Genomic DNA, 13,824 nt, shown 5'->3' on the forward strand with positions numbered 1-13,824 from the left:
CTGCCTGTCTCCCCGGCAGAGCTCCGACCCGGACTCCCACGTAAGGGCCACAGGCCCAACAGGGCACTTAACCAGGCACCCAGCTCCTGGCAGTGGGCCAGGTCTGATGCCAAAGCGTGGCTTCCCGGTGGGGACTCTCCGACCCTCTCACCTGCCTGGGAGGCTTCTTTGGGTCAGGGAATGTAACCCTAAGAATGTGAAAGCAGGGCTTCACACTACAAACACCAAAGCCTGTGTTTGAGAGGTCCCCTCTCCACTCCCCCAGTAGCCAGAACGATCACCTGAGGATAAGGGAAGCCACAATCACACCTTTCTGACCTGAGGCAGGGGACTCTGATTTGATTCGTACACGTGCCACCCAGTGTGGTAGCCACTTGCCACATGTGGCTTCTTAAATTTAAATCTTAAGTAAAATGAAATAAAACAATACACAGGCCGGGCGCGGTGGCTCAAACCTGTAATCCTAGCACTCTGGAAGTCTGAGGAGGGAGGGGCCTTAAGCTCAGGAGTACGAGACCAGCCTGAGCAAGAGAGACTCCGTCTCTACTAAAAATGAAAAAATTAGTCGAGAGTCATGGTGCATGCCTGTAGTTCCAGCTACTTGGGAAGCTGAGGCAGGAGGATCACTTGAGCATGGGAGTTGCAGGTTGCAGTGAGCTACAATGACACCACTACACTCTAGCCAGGGCGAGAGAGAGAGAGAGAGAGACCCTGCCGCAAAACCAAAACGACAAACAGTACACGGAGCCCCTCTGTCGCACTGGCCACATTTCTGATGCCCGTCCGCCACACTTGCTGCTGTCATGGGTGGCGCTAAGCTACGTGAGGGAGGAACTTGCTTCACGGACCCATCCTCAAAGATTACAGTCCTGTCTACCCACCAACATGTGTTGAAGGAACGAATGCTCCATTAGCTAATGGGGCCCTACCAAGTCAATGAATCATCAAACACCAACTCAGAGTTCTTCAATCTCGAAAAAGCCGGTGGGTTGGCAAGGGCCATTTCACCACCATGATACCACACTCTGTGTCCTCAATCATCATTTCCCTATTTTTTTTTAAATTTCAAGTTTGATGATTTTGACAAATATTGAATTAACAGGCCATATATAATCTGCCTTGACAATGGCCACATGGCTATAATATCCGTAACAGAGCACTGCGAGTCACTCCACAAAACACATTTGAATGCTAACATACACTTCACACTCACACTGGTGTGCGCTATCACATGGAACAGAAGAACGCTGTATAACTTCCTCACAAGCGCCCCACACACATGATCGGATATACACGACAGCACCTGAGACCCTGCGCTCAAAGGCCACGACGTTCCAGTCAGAACCTGCTACTTGGGTTCGACGGCCTCACAGGAGAGAGAATGTATGCTCACTTCTCTCCTTTGTTTTCTTTGTGGTCCATCTCCCCTCTAAATAGCTAGTTGATTTTAAGTACGGAGATGATGGCACTCCGGCGTAAGCCAGTATCTGGGCTTATGTAGAATTGGAGGGTCCATTACCTGATGGACTCAGCTCACATTAAAGTACTCAGTCCTCTCTGGGAACTCACCCCCTTTCACCTGTGGGTTTCTATTCCAGCCCTCAGCCTCAGCACCATTTCCTTCTTTGAAGGCTCCCTGACCCTACCCTCTTCCCTACCCGAAACCGAACTATTCCCTCTACCAACTTGGCCTCCGAAGAGGAAAATTCTTCTATTTGCTAGGAGCCCTGCCCAATCCTTCAAGACCAACCTCCACTTGATCACTCCAACAAAGGCTTGTTGGAGCAAGTCCTTAAAATTTTTCACCTGTTCCTCTTATAGGATATTAGTAAACAATTCCCCCTGGCCAAGATGTGGTTTCTACATTAGGGAAAAGAGAGGCTGGGGCATCCGGGAAAGGACTGGCCAACCCACCAGTGTAGTCTGAAAGTATGAGAAGAGTCCGTTTCAACGTGAAGAACGACCAGGGCTGCTGACGTAGACCCACGCAAAGGGTCTTTCCTCGCAAATGCTGAAACATGCCCACACTCTCCACGTGACCGCACACGAATAACCCAGTTCCTGGTGGCGCGTGGAGACGGTCCCCGGTGGAAACCCCATTCAGGCACACACAGGCACTCTCCTGCGGCACCGTGGAGCTTCAGGTTTTTACACAGAAACAAAAATATCTTAAGGTTATCACCTTCACTTCCAATCCTTGGGAAGGGAACGCACTGGAGACCTTCCTTGCTTAACAGCGCCCCTGGGTGGCAAGAACAACCTGCTTGCTTTCACGTCCCTTCACGGCACATCTTCAAAGCTGCCCTGGTAAGAGTCAGCCTTTCTTTCTTGGTATTTGACACATGGCAACGGCCAGAGCTTCAACACAGAGGGGAGCTGACGCTCAGCGGTTTAAGTCATTTTAGTTTATAGACTATTTACGCTACTTGCTCACATAAAGCATTAAAAAAAAATAACACAATGCCCTTGTATGGCAGCAACATTTGACTTTCCTCTCTTAGCTGCTCCATATGTCACTGTGTGCTGCCGAAGGGACAAAGGCCGGGACAAGGGGTGGAACAATCTGGAACAGTGAAGCTGGGGGGTGAGATGATCCACCTTCACCAGGGCCTGCAGGTCTTGGCCCCACATTCTAGCGATACTGCCTCACGTTGCCGGTGACACTCCTAGTCTCAGCTGCTGGTCAACAGCCTCCACTGTTCTGCTGCTCATCTGAGCAGACGGAAATGGCAGCGGCAGCCCGAGAGCTAACCCAGCACACTCTCTGAAGCCAGGGTGGGTGTGTCCAGCTGCCAAGTTCACTGGGAATGGACGGCGTCTTTCCTTTTGTCTCCATGCTGACTGAGAAGGCCATAAACCAAAGTCTGGGAAATACTAGCTTGTCTGGATGTACCTCAGAGCAACAGCAGATGCAATTCCAGACAAAGGGAACAAACAGCTGATCAGACCCAAAGGATGGATTTGGAAGCAGATACTGAGTGACAAGGAAGGGACTGAGCAAAGGAGATGGCTGTTTGCAAAATGTGACAGACAGAGGTGAGCAACTGAAGAGCAGAAGGGAAGGGAAGGGACAGGAGAGCCCAGAGGATCCAGAGACACTTTGTTTTCATAATCACATTATCCTCTAGCCCAGGCGTCCTACGGCCTATGGGCCACATGCAGGTGTTTTTGCCCATTTGTTTTTTTTACTTCAAAATAAGATATTTGCAGTGTGCATAGGAATTTGTTCATAGTTTTTTTAAAACTATAGCCCGGCCCCCCAATAGTCTGAGGGACAGTGAACTGGTCCCCGTTTAAAAAGTGTGAGGACCCCTGCTCTAGCCCCTTGAAAGGACCACTTTCCAGAAAGACGCCAGGGCCAGAGTACATGTGCTTCCCTTCAGCCTTCTCCATGTGCTGAAGAAACACCCTCTGAAAACAAACCGCCGCCCCCACACGCAGCAGCGAGCACGTGGCTGCCCTTACCGGAAGGTGACTAAGGGGCACGTCCACCTGGCCCAGGAAGTCGTCTCGTGTCTGTTAGGAAGAGAACAAAGAGTTAGTATTTCCATCTATTCACCGAGTGCCAACATTCCTTAAAAATGTTTCATTGCAAACACAGACTAAGGTCCCGGCCCGAGGCGGGTGCAGAGGGGAGGGCTGAACGCAGAAAGCCCAGAGGCGGCGCAGGGAACCGTCACCTTGGAGACGGGCACAGCTGGACTGCAGCCACCTGACAGTCTGTCTGGTGTCCACTATTCGGCAAGGGATCATCTCGAGGAGCTGGGGGAACGTGGGCAGTTGGGGAAGAGTTACCTGGGGCCACAGAGGGTTTGAGGGCCGTCTATGGAGGGTGGGGCAACGGAATGCTGGGGACATTTCAACAAGTATTTATTAAGTGCTACGAACTGAAGAGTTTCTTGAGAGCAGAGAGTCTACATAGCCTAGTTATTAATAAATCTTACAAACTGCATATCAAGCACACAAAAAAAATCAAACCACCTTTTTTAATCAAGTACACTGCTTTGGAATCCATGTTCATGGATTGGGTCCTGCTAATTTTTGGACACACCATGTCCCTCCCTGTCTCCATCTACTTCACAGCGTGTGTCTTCCTGACTTAAAAGAGGCCCACCCAGGGGGGATCCAATTTGGAGACGCTCACTAGTCCCCTTTCAGACTCTGGGAGTCACCTGGGAAGTCACAACCCAGCTACAGGGGCCACAGGCCAGGATGACAGGGGGTGCGACACACCATGTTCACACTAAGCCCCTCCTGCCATACTGCTTGTGGTGTGGCCTCCGATGTTTAGATGACCCGAGATGCACGATGGACTCGATGTGCGCACGATGACTTTTGCCACCCCGATATACAAAACACACAGTCCCTTCTACCACACTCAAAATGCACAAAAGCGGGAAAGTTCTTTGGATATGAGCAGCCCCGCCCCACGGCCTGCTGAGGAGAAAGCCTGAGAGAGGCCCGGACCTCCTCACGTCCAATCCCGGCCTCTTCATCTCACTCTGCTGCTTTACGGAGAAAATTTTTCTAATTTACATGAAACTGCTTCCCAAATGCACTTGAAAAACACTCTTCTTCTTCCATTTAAAAAAAGCACCAGCAGGTAAGTATGAATGAGATTTATTGAAGTGATTTGCTCCAGGCTCAGGAATTTCCTTTTAGATAATTGAAAAAATTTGATGAACTGGAAAGCCATCTGTCTCCTCTAAACAATGCATGAAGGATAATAAAAAAAAAAAAAAAAAATCAAAGCTACCCCTGGTTGGGTATGCATGACGAATGAGACTAGCCTCTCTCCTTCCGACGAGCTTTCCGTTTCTTCTGTTTTCTTAGCTACATTTGCTACAGTCCAACAGGGAGACACCTCATCTAGCATAAAGCTGTAAGGGAAGTGCTGGTAAATTCTGTATGTTTTAATAAGAGCAGCAGCAGGCTGTGAGAATAATGGTGCTGTGCTGTCCAGCTCACAGGCCTGCCCCACTGTGCCAGTGACTCACACCGATGACAGCCATTGGAGTTGGGGAGCATACTTGTTTGTTCTCGATTTGGCTGATTTTGCTATAATTTTAATGTCAGTGTATTATCAAAATATGGAAATTCGTTGAATATTGACCATAAACTGAAATGAGCAGAATGGTACTGGCACTTTGCTCCCTCTCTCCTCCTCCTCCTGCGATGGCTGCTACAGGTGAAGGAAGAGGACACAGGATGCCATCATCAGGATAAGACCATCTTATCCAAAGCTCTGTTTCAGAACCTGATAGCTCTGAAAGGCTACTCATGAATCATTAACCAAAGCGAATTTTAGCAAAAATTTACACAACATCTGCATGCCCATGTTGTTTTGCTAGGGAGAGCTCTACATGGATAAAATGAGTTAAGTTGCGCCCACACACCAAAAATCAGGTGCCCAACACCACAGGCTGCAGCAGCAAAGCCTCATACAGCGCTCAGCCTAGGCAGGCTCTGCAGCAAGGCTGCGTCGAGTTCTCACAGTGACACTGGGAGGCAGGCACGACGATTATGCCCATTTTACAGATGGGAAAGCTGAGTGGTATGTGACCTGCCTGAGGTTCCAGGCTGGCTCCAGAGCCCAGCTCTTCAGCATTGCTGCATACCCACATCTCAGTAAACAGCAAGGAAGCAAGGCTGTGCACCAGCTCTGGGCTTCCCATCTTTGGCTACCTCTAAATGGCGTGGATGAGAAGGGATTTTACGACAGCACAGTCTGATGACACTCCTGGGGGCCTCTGTTAAGATGCTCACTTGGTATGTTACCTTCAACACTACCTCCTGTTCCAACTGCTCCTGTCCTCAAATGAAACAGCTTCCTGAATCCCTGAGTCACTATAAAGCTAGGAAATCTCATTTGTGCCTTATCATATTTGCTCGTTACATTAAAAACACAATTTATCAAACAGCAGAAGATGAAGCAACCTTATCATTAAAGGAAACAGAAGGTTGTCATTGGTTTACATCAAGGGAGATGGAAATAAAACTGTTTAAATAGAAAAGGGATCAAGCACAGAACAGCACGTGGTCAAAATGCATTGGCTTAAACCAATGCTTCGCCAGTCAATGGAAGACATAGTTGGTTGAGAGCTCTAGGTTTTAAAACATCCCACTGTTGGCAAAAACTACAGAAGGTTAAGGCAATGTAAAATATTTAGGTTAAGGACATTACATCATTTTTTAAAGAAATATCTTCAACACTGCAGAAGAGATCTAGTTGGGGACTGCAGAGCCTCCTGGTAGCCTTTATATCGAGGGCGGGGGCAGGTGTCTCCAGGGGACAAAGGTACGAGGAGTCAGGAGGTGCCCTGGTGAGCAGGCCCCTGCCCATGCGCTCTGCAGGGACAACGCCTGGGGCCATCACAACACCCTTTGGTCACCACCACCACAGTATGGCATCTCACACCAATGTCATAAAAACACATTAATCAAATCAATTTTTAATGATTTCCCTTACAAAACTATTCCCATCAAACATCATGTTAACAACAAAAGCCTACAAACCAAATTAATTTCAACTCATCCAGTGGATATTGGCATTTCTCGTGCCTATCTTTAAGTGGCGAAATGCTGTCAATTTCAACCTTCCTTGCCTGCCACCCTGTCCCCAAGGCTGACAACTTGTGCAGGTTACTAACACAATTATAAATGTTCCTTTCTGACGAGCCATCAAATATTTTCCTAGTGTAATGGCAAGGTCCAACAGAGCCCCAGAAACGTGTCATATCAGGTGAAACAAAAATCCATATTCCATTACGAGGAGAGTTAAAGAAATAAACAAAGCACACACTGACTTAGAGCTCACTCTCTAAATGCCGTTGACGGAATGCCCCCCTCTCTCTCCCTTCTAACTAAGAAGGAAGGGGCCAAGCGTGCACCACATCCACGCAGGAGTGGGGTCGTGCTGCCACCATTAGTAGATGCCAGGCTTAGCTGTCCTCACAAAATACTCATGAGTCAATTTCTCAAAGAACACTTCCGTTCAAAAAAACCACACAGACTCTTCATCTTATAGGTCAGAACTGTATTTAAAGGATACAACTTAAATCTCACCACGCACCGATGCCTCCACCATCCTGGTCCTTTCTAGACAGAGGCGGTGGTTACAGCAAGGGTGGGCACCGTGTGGACATCACATGGGCAGGGGAGGTCTGGGGGGGGGAGAGGGGAAAGGGCCAAAAAAGCAGGAAGAGGTGGCCACAGGCCACGCTGGGGTCCTCAAGGCTCATTAAGAAGGTGTACTGAATAGGATCACTGGGCGTGGTGGCTCACACCTATAGTCCTGGCTACTTAGGAGGCTGAGGCAGGAGGATCACTTAAGGAGTTCGAGGCTGCAGTGAGCTATGATGACATCACTGCACTCCAGCCCGGGCAACAGAGTGAGACCCTGTCTTAAAAAAAAAAAAAAAAAAAAAAAGGATCAGTGAGTCTTAGAAGGTAAAATGACCCACACATCATCTGGAGCTACATGGCAAGGCAGTATATTTTAAATTGTGAGCTGCAACCCCACAATGGGTACCAAGTAGCAATTTTTAATTATAATAGAACAGAAAAATATTAGTGCCTCACATGTAATACAAGTAAGTACTGTTTGAGAAATTCCTTTCAGCTACGTACACATATAAAATGTGCATACCAGGCTGTGATCTAAGATTAAGTTCTTTTTGTGTGCCACCATCAAAAGCCACTCAACCAGAGAAAACAAAAACCACCCAGTACCACCAGCTGCCTGGGGTTTCATCCTAGAAATCATTAAGCAGTGATTTCCAAGAAAATTATGTTTAGAATTTCTTAAGACAAATGGAAGAGAACTGTAGAGAATTTAGAACATAAGCTAGAGAGTAAGAATGTAAGAGCAAAGACAGTGTAAGATCAGATGTTTATATGTTACAAATCAAGGTAGGCATCACGATGCCTCCAACACTAAGTCAGAAAAATAAGCTTTGCCTTCTCCCGAGGCCACGGAACGAAGCTTCCCCATCTGCTGCTTCCTGCCGCAGCACAGGGCTCCGTGGTGCCGACGCGATGGGAGACAGGTCGTGTTTTTAGAGTGACTTCTGAAGCATGCATTCTGCATTATCTAAATAATGAATGGCTTGGGTAACTTACAGAAGCTTTTAGACCAAATGCTAAAAATACAGTGACTCTTTGACAGCTTATTGTCTGGGGAGTCACCTGGTGCCCTGGGTAAATTTAATCTTTGGGACCAGGTTTCATTCCTCAGTAAAGCTGGAAGCCAGCGCTTTGTCACCACAGACAAAAGGAAGAACATTCTTCTTTCCCCATCCACTTGTCAGGCACACCAGTGCCCGCGCGGACAGGAGAACGGCTGCGGCTCACGAAGAAATGAACAGCGAGCTTGGCCGCCACCCGCGCAGAACACTGCATGACCCAACTTTCCAGCACCTGGGTCGGGCCTCTGGTCTTCAGGGCGAATTGCTTCAAAATACATCATTGAAATGACCTTAATCAGGCCAGGCGCGGTGGCTCACGCCTGTAATCCTAGCACTCTGGGAGGCTGAGGCGGGCAGATTACTCGAGGTTAGGAGTTCGAAACCAGCCTAACCAAGAGCGAGATCCCGTCTCTACTATAAATAGAAAGAAATTAATTGGCCAACTAAAAATATATAGAGAAAAAAATCAGCTGGGCATGGTGGCACATGCCTGTAGTCCTAGCTACTCGGGAGGCTGAGGCAGGAGGATCGCTTGAGCCCAGGAGATTAAGGTTGCTGTGAGCTAGGCTAATGCCATGGCACTCTAGGCTGGGCAACAGAGTGAGACTGTCTCAAAAAAAAAAAAAAAAAAGAAAGAAATTACCTTAATCAAACAATAGTCATGTGGCATTCTACTAAAAATAAAGAAAAAAGTGCCACAATGAAATGCTCTCTGAATGCACATGCTGTTACCAAAATTCACTTCATGTGCACCAGAACAGAAAACCTAAACACGACTTTTCATAAGCAAACTTCTGGCTTTCACGTCGCCAGCTCCTCTGCCACTCACTAAAACAGAGCAAGGTGTGTCCTGGAGACACTGGTTCTTATTTATGACAACAAACAAGCCCTCCATGTCAACAGAGAGTGCCAGCGCAAACTCAGGACTTTCACAGGCTCCAGGGAAACTACGCTGGACAGCAGGCAGAACCAAACCACCTGGCTGTGTCTGTGACCAGGAAGACCACTTATTTTATTAAGGGACGTTTCTTCTTAAAATTTGCAAAACAGAAACTGAATCGGTAGAGAGAGCGTGTGTGTGTGGGAAGAACCGTGCTGGCAAAGACTACGGCAGCCCCGAGACAGGAGCCTGGCTTTCGTCCAGGCGCATAACTGACCGGTACGGACTGGGCTGGGCTCACAGGGAGTCCCGGTTGCTCCAGGTACCCAGCTATGGCATGAGGGGACGAGATGTGCCTGCTGTCCCCTCCTCCTCCTGGCTGGGTGGAGGTGGTTCAAGAACACTCAGTTCTCTGCCCTGCTCCTGAAATAAGCATATTCCAGGTGTGGGGTCCACTGAAGGCCACCAGGGATTGCAGTTTTGCAACAGCAGCACTTGATAATCTGAACTTAAGACCCAGTCAACTCCAGGGGTGCAGATGCCAGGACAGAAGTCCGGGAAGCAGAGGCACGTAACGAGAGCAGCACTGCAGAGCTCAGCACTTTGTCCTCGTTAGCTCCCCCAGCCTGGGGGTGGCAGGCAGAACCCAGACTAGCCACAGTTCAAGTGCTCGACAGCCGCCGGGGCAAGGGTCTGCCCAGCCCTGAACAGACGGTCACACCAGCGCTGTCACGTAACAGAGGCACTGGCAGAGTGCTGCAGGAATGCCCAGGGGAAGTGACTGACTCTGCCAAGGGTCAAGGTCAGGGATGACTTCTTGCAGGACATGATCTTCAAGCAGGGTCACGAGGCAGGAGCTTGCCAAGAGGATGGAGGTGGAGGAAAGGGAGTGACCGGAAGCAGGAGCTCGGGGCTGAAGCTGGGACACTCTGTGAAGAGGCTTGTGTCACTGACGCGTGCCCGGCGGGGGGTGGGTGGGTTGGTGGTGGGGAGAGACGCTGGGTCTCCTGGGGGGAGAGCAGACGTGTGAGGACGGTAAACAGGGAATAACTGCCAAGGACTGGATGCTAGAAAGGCCCGGCAGCCGCGGGGAGAGCTCGCGGGAGGGAGGCCCGGTGGGGAGCGCGCTGGGCAGGCATGACGCCGTCCAGCTGGCCCTCCACCAGGCCGCGGCCACTCAGGAAACGGAAGGCTCAGTGTCCTTGCAGAAGAGGCTCCCCTCACGGACGCTTGTCGGCAGGTGTTTCTTCACCGTGTGACGAGGGAACAAGATGACATCTGTGACGTCCATAGCAGGGTGCCCATCAGCAATACCCAGGAGCCAGTGTGACCGACTGGATGCTGGCACAAAGCGAACGCGGAGGATGGGAGATGCCCACCCGGGGGAGGGTGCGGCCAGATCGCGGCTGAGACTCTCCCGAGCGCAGGGCCAGCTGTCCCGTGTAGGGTGGTGGGGCCGCCTGTGGGCACGGGCAGCACGTGTCTGCGCTGTTTGTCACCCCCATGCTCAGCGCCTTTCTGCTCCTCTCTGTGAAGACGAGTCTCCTCCGTCAGCCCACACGTGCTTGGTTACAGATCTGGGAGAACTGACGGTAGTTGACAATTTTGCATCTTTGCAGAGGAAGCAGCAGCCGTGGCTTGTCACCCTTACAGGTTGTGGGACACGGCTCGGCATCACAGTTATCTGTCACATCTGATTCAAAGCCATCCAGCTGCACAAAAGCTCTCAGGCCAAATGCCACTGACAGTTTCCCGTAAGGCTATTTTATCTTTGTGAAAAATGAGATGTAGAAAAACCTTAGGTATTACTTGTCATTCTCTTATTACTGTCATTACTCTATTGCTTCCCTGTGAAAGGAATGCAAAATTTATTTGCTGAATAAACTGAACATTTTTAATGAATATGATCTGCTCAAACGAAGGTAAACATTCACATATATTCTACTTGTTACAAAGCAAACTGATCTGAGATTGAACTTCAAAGTTAATTGAAAAGGAAAATGTATCACTGGGTTCACGTAATGACACGGTATTCTTTAATTGTGTGCTTCTAGTTTTATGGTAAAATTGGTTTTAATTTCTTAAGATTTCAGGATAATTTTTCTCAGAGTAAGTGTCTCACTTCTACTCTGAAGAGGTTTGAAAATCAAATCTCCTGCAAGCAACTTTGAAAACATGACATGTATAAAAGGAGGAAAAAGTAATGATATATCTAGATCCCATGTCTTCTCTCTGAACTCAGCTACCAAAGAATAGATCTTAACCTGCAATACTGGATGACAGCCACCCTCAGTAACCACGCAAAGTCACGGAATGGTCTGGACAACGGGTAAAAGCGAGCCCAAGGACACCAAGGATTCAGTGCCATTTTTATATGTTGACTTCACTAACAGGATTATTGCTAAAAGCTCTTCCTCACACACCTCAGGGCATCTGAACCTAGAAGCCTGTCTCATCGCCGGGCCAGCAGTTTGCATGTGAGGAATACCGCGCACCAGCTGCGACAAATTCCATGGCAACGTAACAGTAGTGTGGTTTCGTTCTGGGAACCGTGATGACTGAAGACTCTGAACCAGCATCACACATGTTTGCGCAAGGACACGGACTGCTTTTTCATAAACGCTCCATTAACACAGCCTCAACACGGGCTGTGGCATCCTAAGAAGATCCTTTTCTCCTCTGGCCATATGCTGGCTGAAATCACATCTCTGGCCAGAGGACTCCATCGATGTTTACTGGAGGGAAAGATCCAGCTATACCCCGGGGAAAACCTCAAGACTGCGAATAATAATAAACTGACGTATAGTTCAACTATCACGCGCCAAGCACTGTGATCAGGAGGTTAAGAAACCTGCCCGAGGTCCACACGCTGACCCCCATGAAGTAGAATCTATAACACCACGTACCAGGGCCCAAGGACAAGACGAGCAGGCTCCCCACATCCCAACTCAAAAATCCTGGTTTGCTATGTTCTAGTTCCCAACCCCAAAGCCCCTCAGGGGTTACACTCGCCAGATCTTGCATATGCCCCTTTTCCTCATCTATATTTAGTATAAAAATGAGTAATAGGCCGGGCGCGGTGGCTCAAGCCTGTAATCCTAGCTCTTGGGAGGCCGAGGCGGGCGGCTTGCTCGAGGTCAGGAGTTCAAAACCAGCCTGAGCAAGAGCGAGACCCCGTCTCTACTATAAATAGAAAGAAATTAATTGGCCAATTTATATATATATAAAATTAGCCGGGCATGGTGGCACATGCCTGTAGTCCCAGCTACTCGGGAGGCTGAGGCAGAAGGATTGCTGGAGCCCAGGAGTTTGAGGTTGCTGTGAGCTAGGCTGACGCCACGGCACTCACTCTAGCCTGGGCAACAAGCGAGACTCTGTCTCAAAAAAAAAAAAAAAAAAAAAAAAAAAGAGTAATGTATAAGCTTGAAAGAGAAAAGAAATGGAACTGAATAGTTTCAATTCTTTTTCAAGATCCTCCCCTAATATCTTTTAAAGCAGAGCTCTTCAAATTGGAGGATGCACACCCATACAGATATACCGAGACATTCTTACCACAGTCCATTCTGCTGGGTATAAAAACCTATGGAGTGCAAAACAAAGGGATGGCTTGAAAATGCATAGCTCAGGAGGGAGCAAAGAGAGCTGGCATATATTTTAAGCACACATGTGAAATTCAAAATACTTGGAACTACATCTTTTTGTAGCCACTAAACTAATATAACTTACTGAGCTATTAATAAATTATAGATGTCCACTTAAAAATGTGTAAAAAACAGTTGATCAAAATTCTCTCGGAGGTCCACTAAGCAAGATGTTTGAACACTATTGTTTAAAAGCTTAAAATCTATCATAAAGTCAGGCCAATCACTAGGCTGTTATTAAAACAGTTCCTTCAAAACTGATTAATTATTAAAGCTTCCTCCTCCCAGGGTATAAGATTTTTAGATGACAGCAACAGGAAAGAAAAATTCTTCCTTTTCACCTGTAATGCTGGTGAGAAGAGCAAAAAATGCTATGTGAGAAATTAAGCAAGTGATGACAAGTTGAGAGTAAACCATTTGGAATACGGATTTCCAAGGGTGAGGAGAAACGTGCATTCATTTGATTTTAGATTCTAGCAGGTGCTACTTTATACACAGAGTGTGGGCCACCTTTTCCTCCCTGCAGTCTACTTAAGACACGCTGGGAAACAAAGCCCACCTCATTCTTCTCCTGGTCTCTCTCTCTCTCTGTGACTGAGTAACATCAGCAGGTGCCCGAGCAGGACTGAAGCACGCCCTGCGCCAGGGGGGCTCCGCTGCTCAGACACCAGAATCGCCTGCAAAGAGGTCTCCAGGCCTCACCTCTGACAATTACATTTCTGGTGGAGAGGCTCAGAGGCAGGTGTCCTTTAAAAGCTCTTCAGCCTAATTTCTGGCCAGAGTTGACAATCACTAAGTAAATCTCGAGGTCTTCCTTGCCCACAGAAGAGAGACTATAACTACCTGTCAAAGTGGTGCACAGTTAACACTGATTACCAAACGGATTCTAAGTTGCAATCCCAAAGCACAGAATAGTTCTTGTTCCCCCTCCTTCTCCAGGGCTCCTCATCATTTGTGCCTCTGCTGCTCTCCTAAATGAGAACTCCCCGGACCCATTTACACATGGAGGTAAATAACTGCCTGGGCCCGGAATGTAGACAAGACAGGGGAAAGGGGTGTGTATGCCTGGCCACCTCTGTTTCGAACCCTCTGGCCTGGTAGGGCCGGGATATTAATA

The 13,824-nt window shown here is 48.3% G+C and overlaps 1 protein-coding gene across 5 annotated transcripts in view; it reads right to left on the reverse strand.

Moving 5' to 3' along the window:
* The window catches only part of NEDD4L (NEDD4 like E3 ubiquitin protein ligase), a 327,232-nt gene that overhangs the window by 78,448 nt on the left and 234,960 nt on the right, over positions 1 to 13,824 (reverse strand). For all 5 annotated transcript variants that reach the window (XM_020282099.2, XM_020282100.2, XM_075993837.1 and 2 more), the window contains one exon: positions 3,466 to 3,516. In XM_020282099.2, the coding sequence (XP_020137688.2) occupies positions 3,466 to 3,516 (51 nt within the window). The remainder of the gene's footprint in view (positions 1 to 3,465; positions 3,517 to 13,824) is intronic.

The sequence above is a fragment of the Microcebus murinus genome, chromosome 17 (assembly GCF_040939455.1).
Source record: "Microcebus murinus isolate Inina chromosome 17, M.murinus_Inina_mat1.0, whole genome shotgun sequence".
In the NCBI taxonomy this organism is placed as follows: Eukaryota; Metazoa; Chordata; class Mammalia; order Primates; family Cheirogaleidae; genus Microcebus; species Microcebus murinus.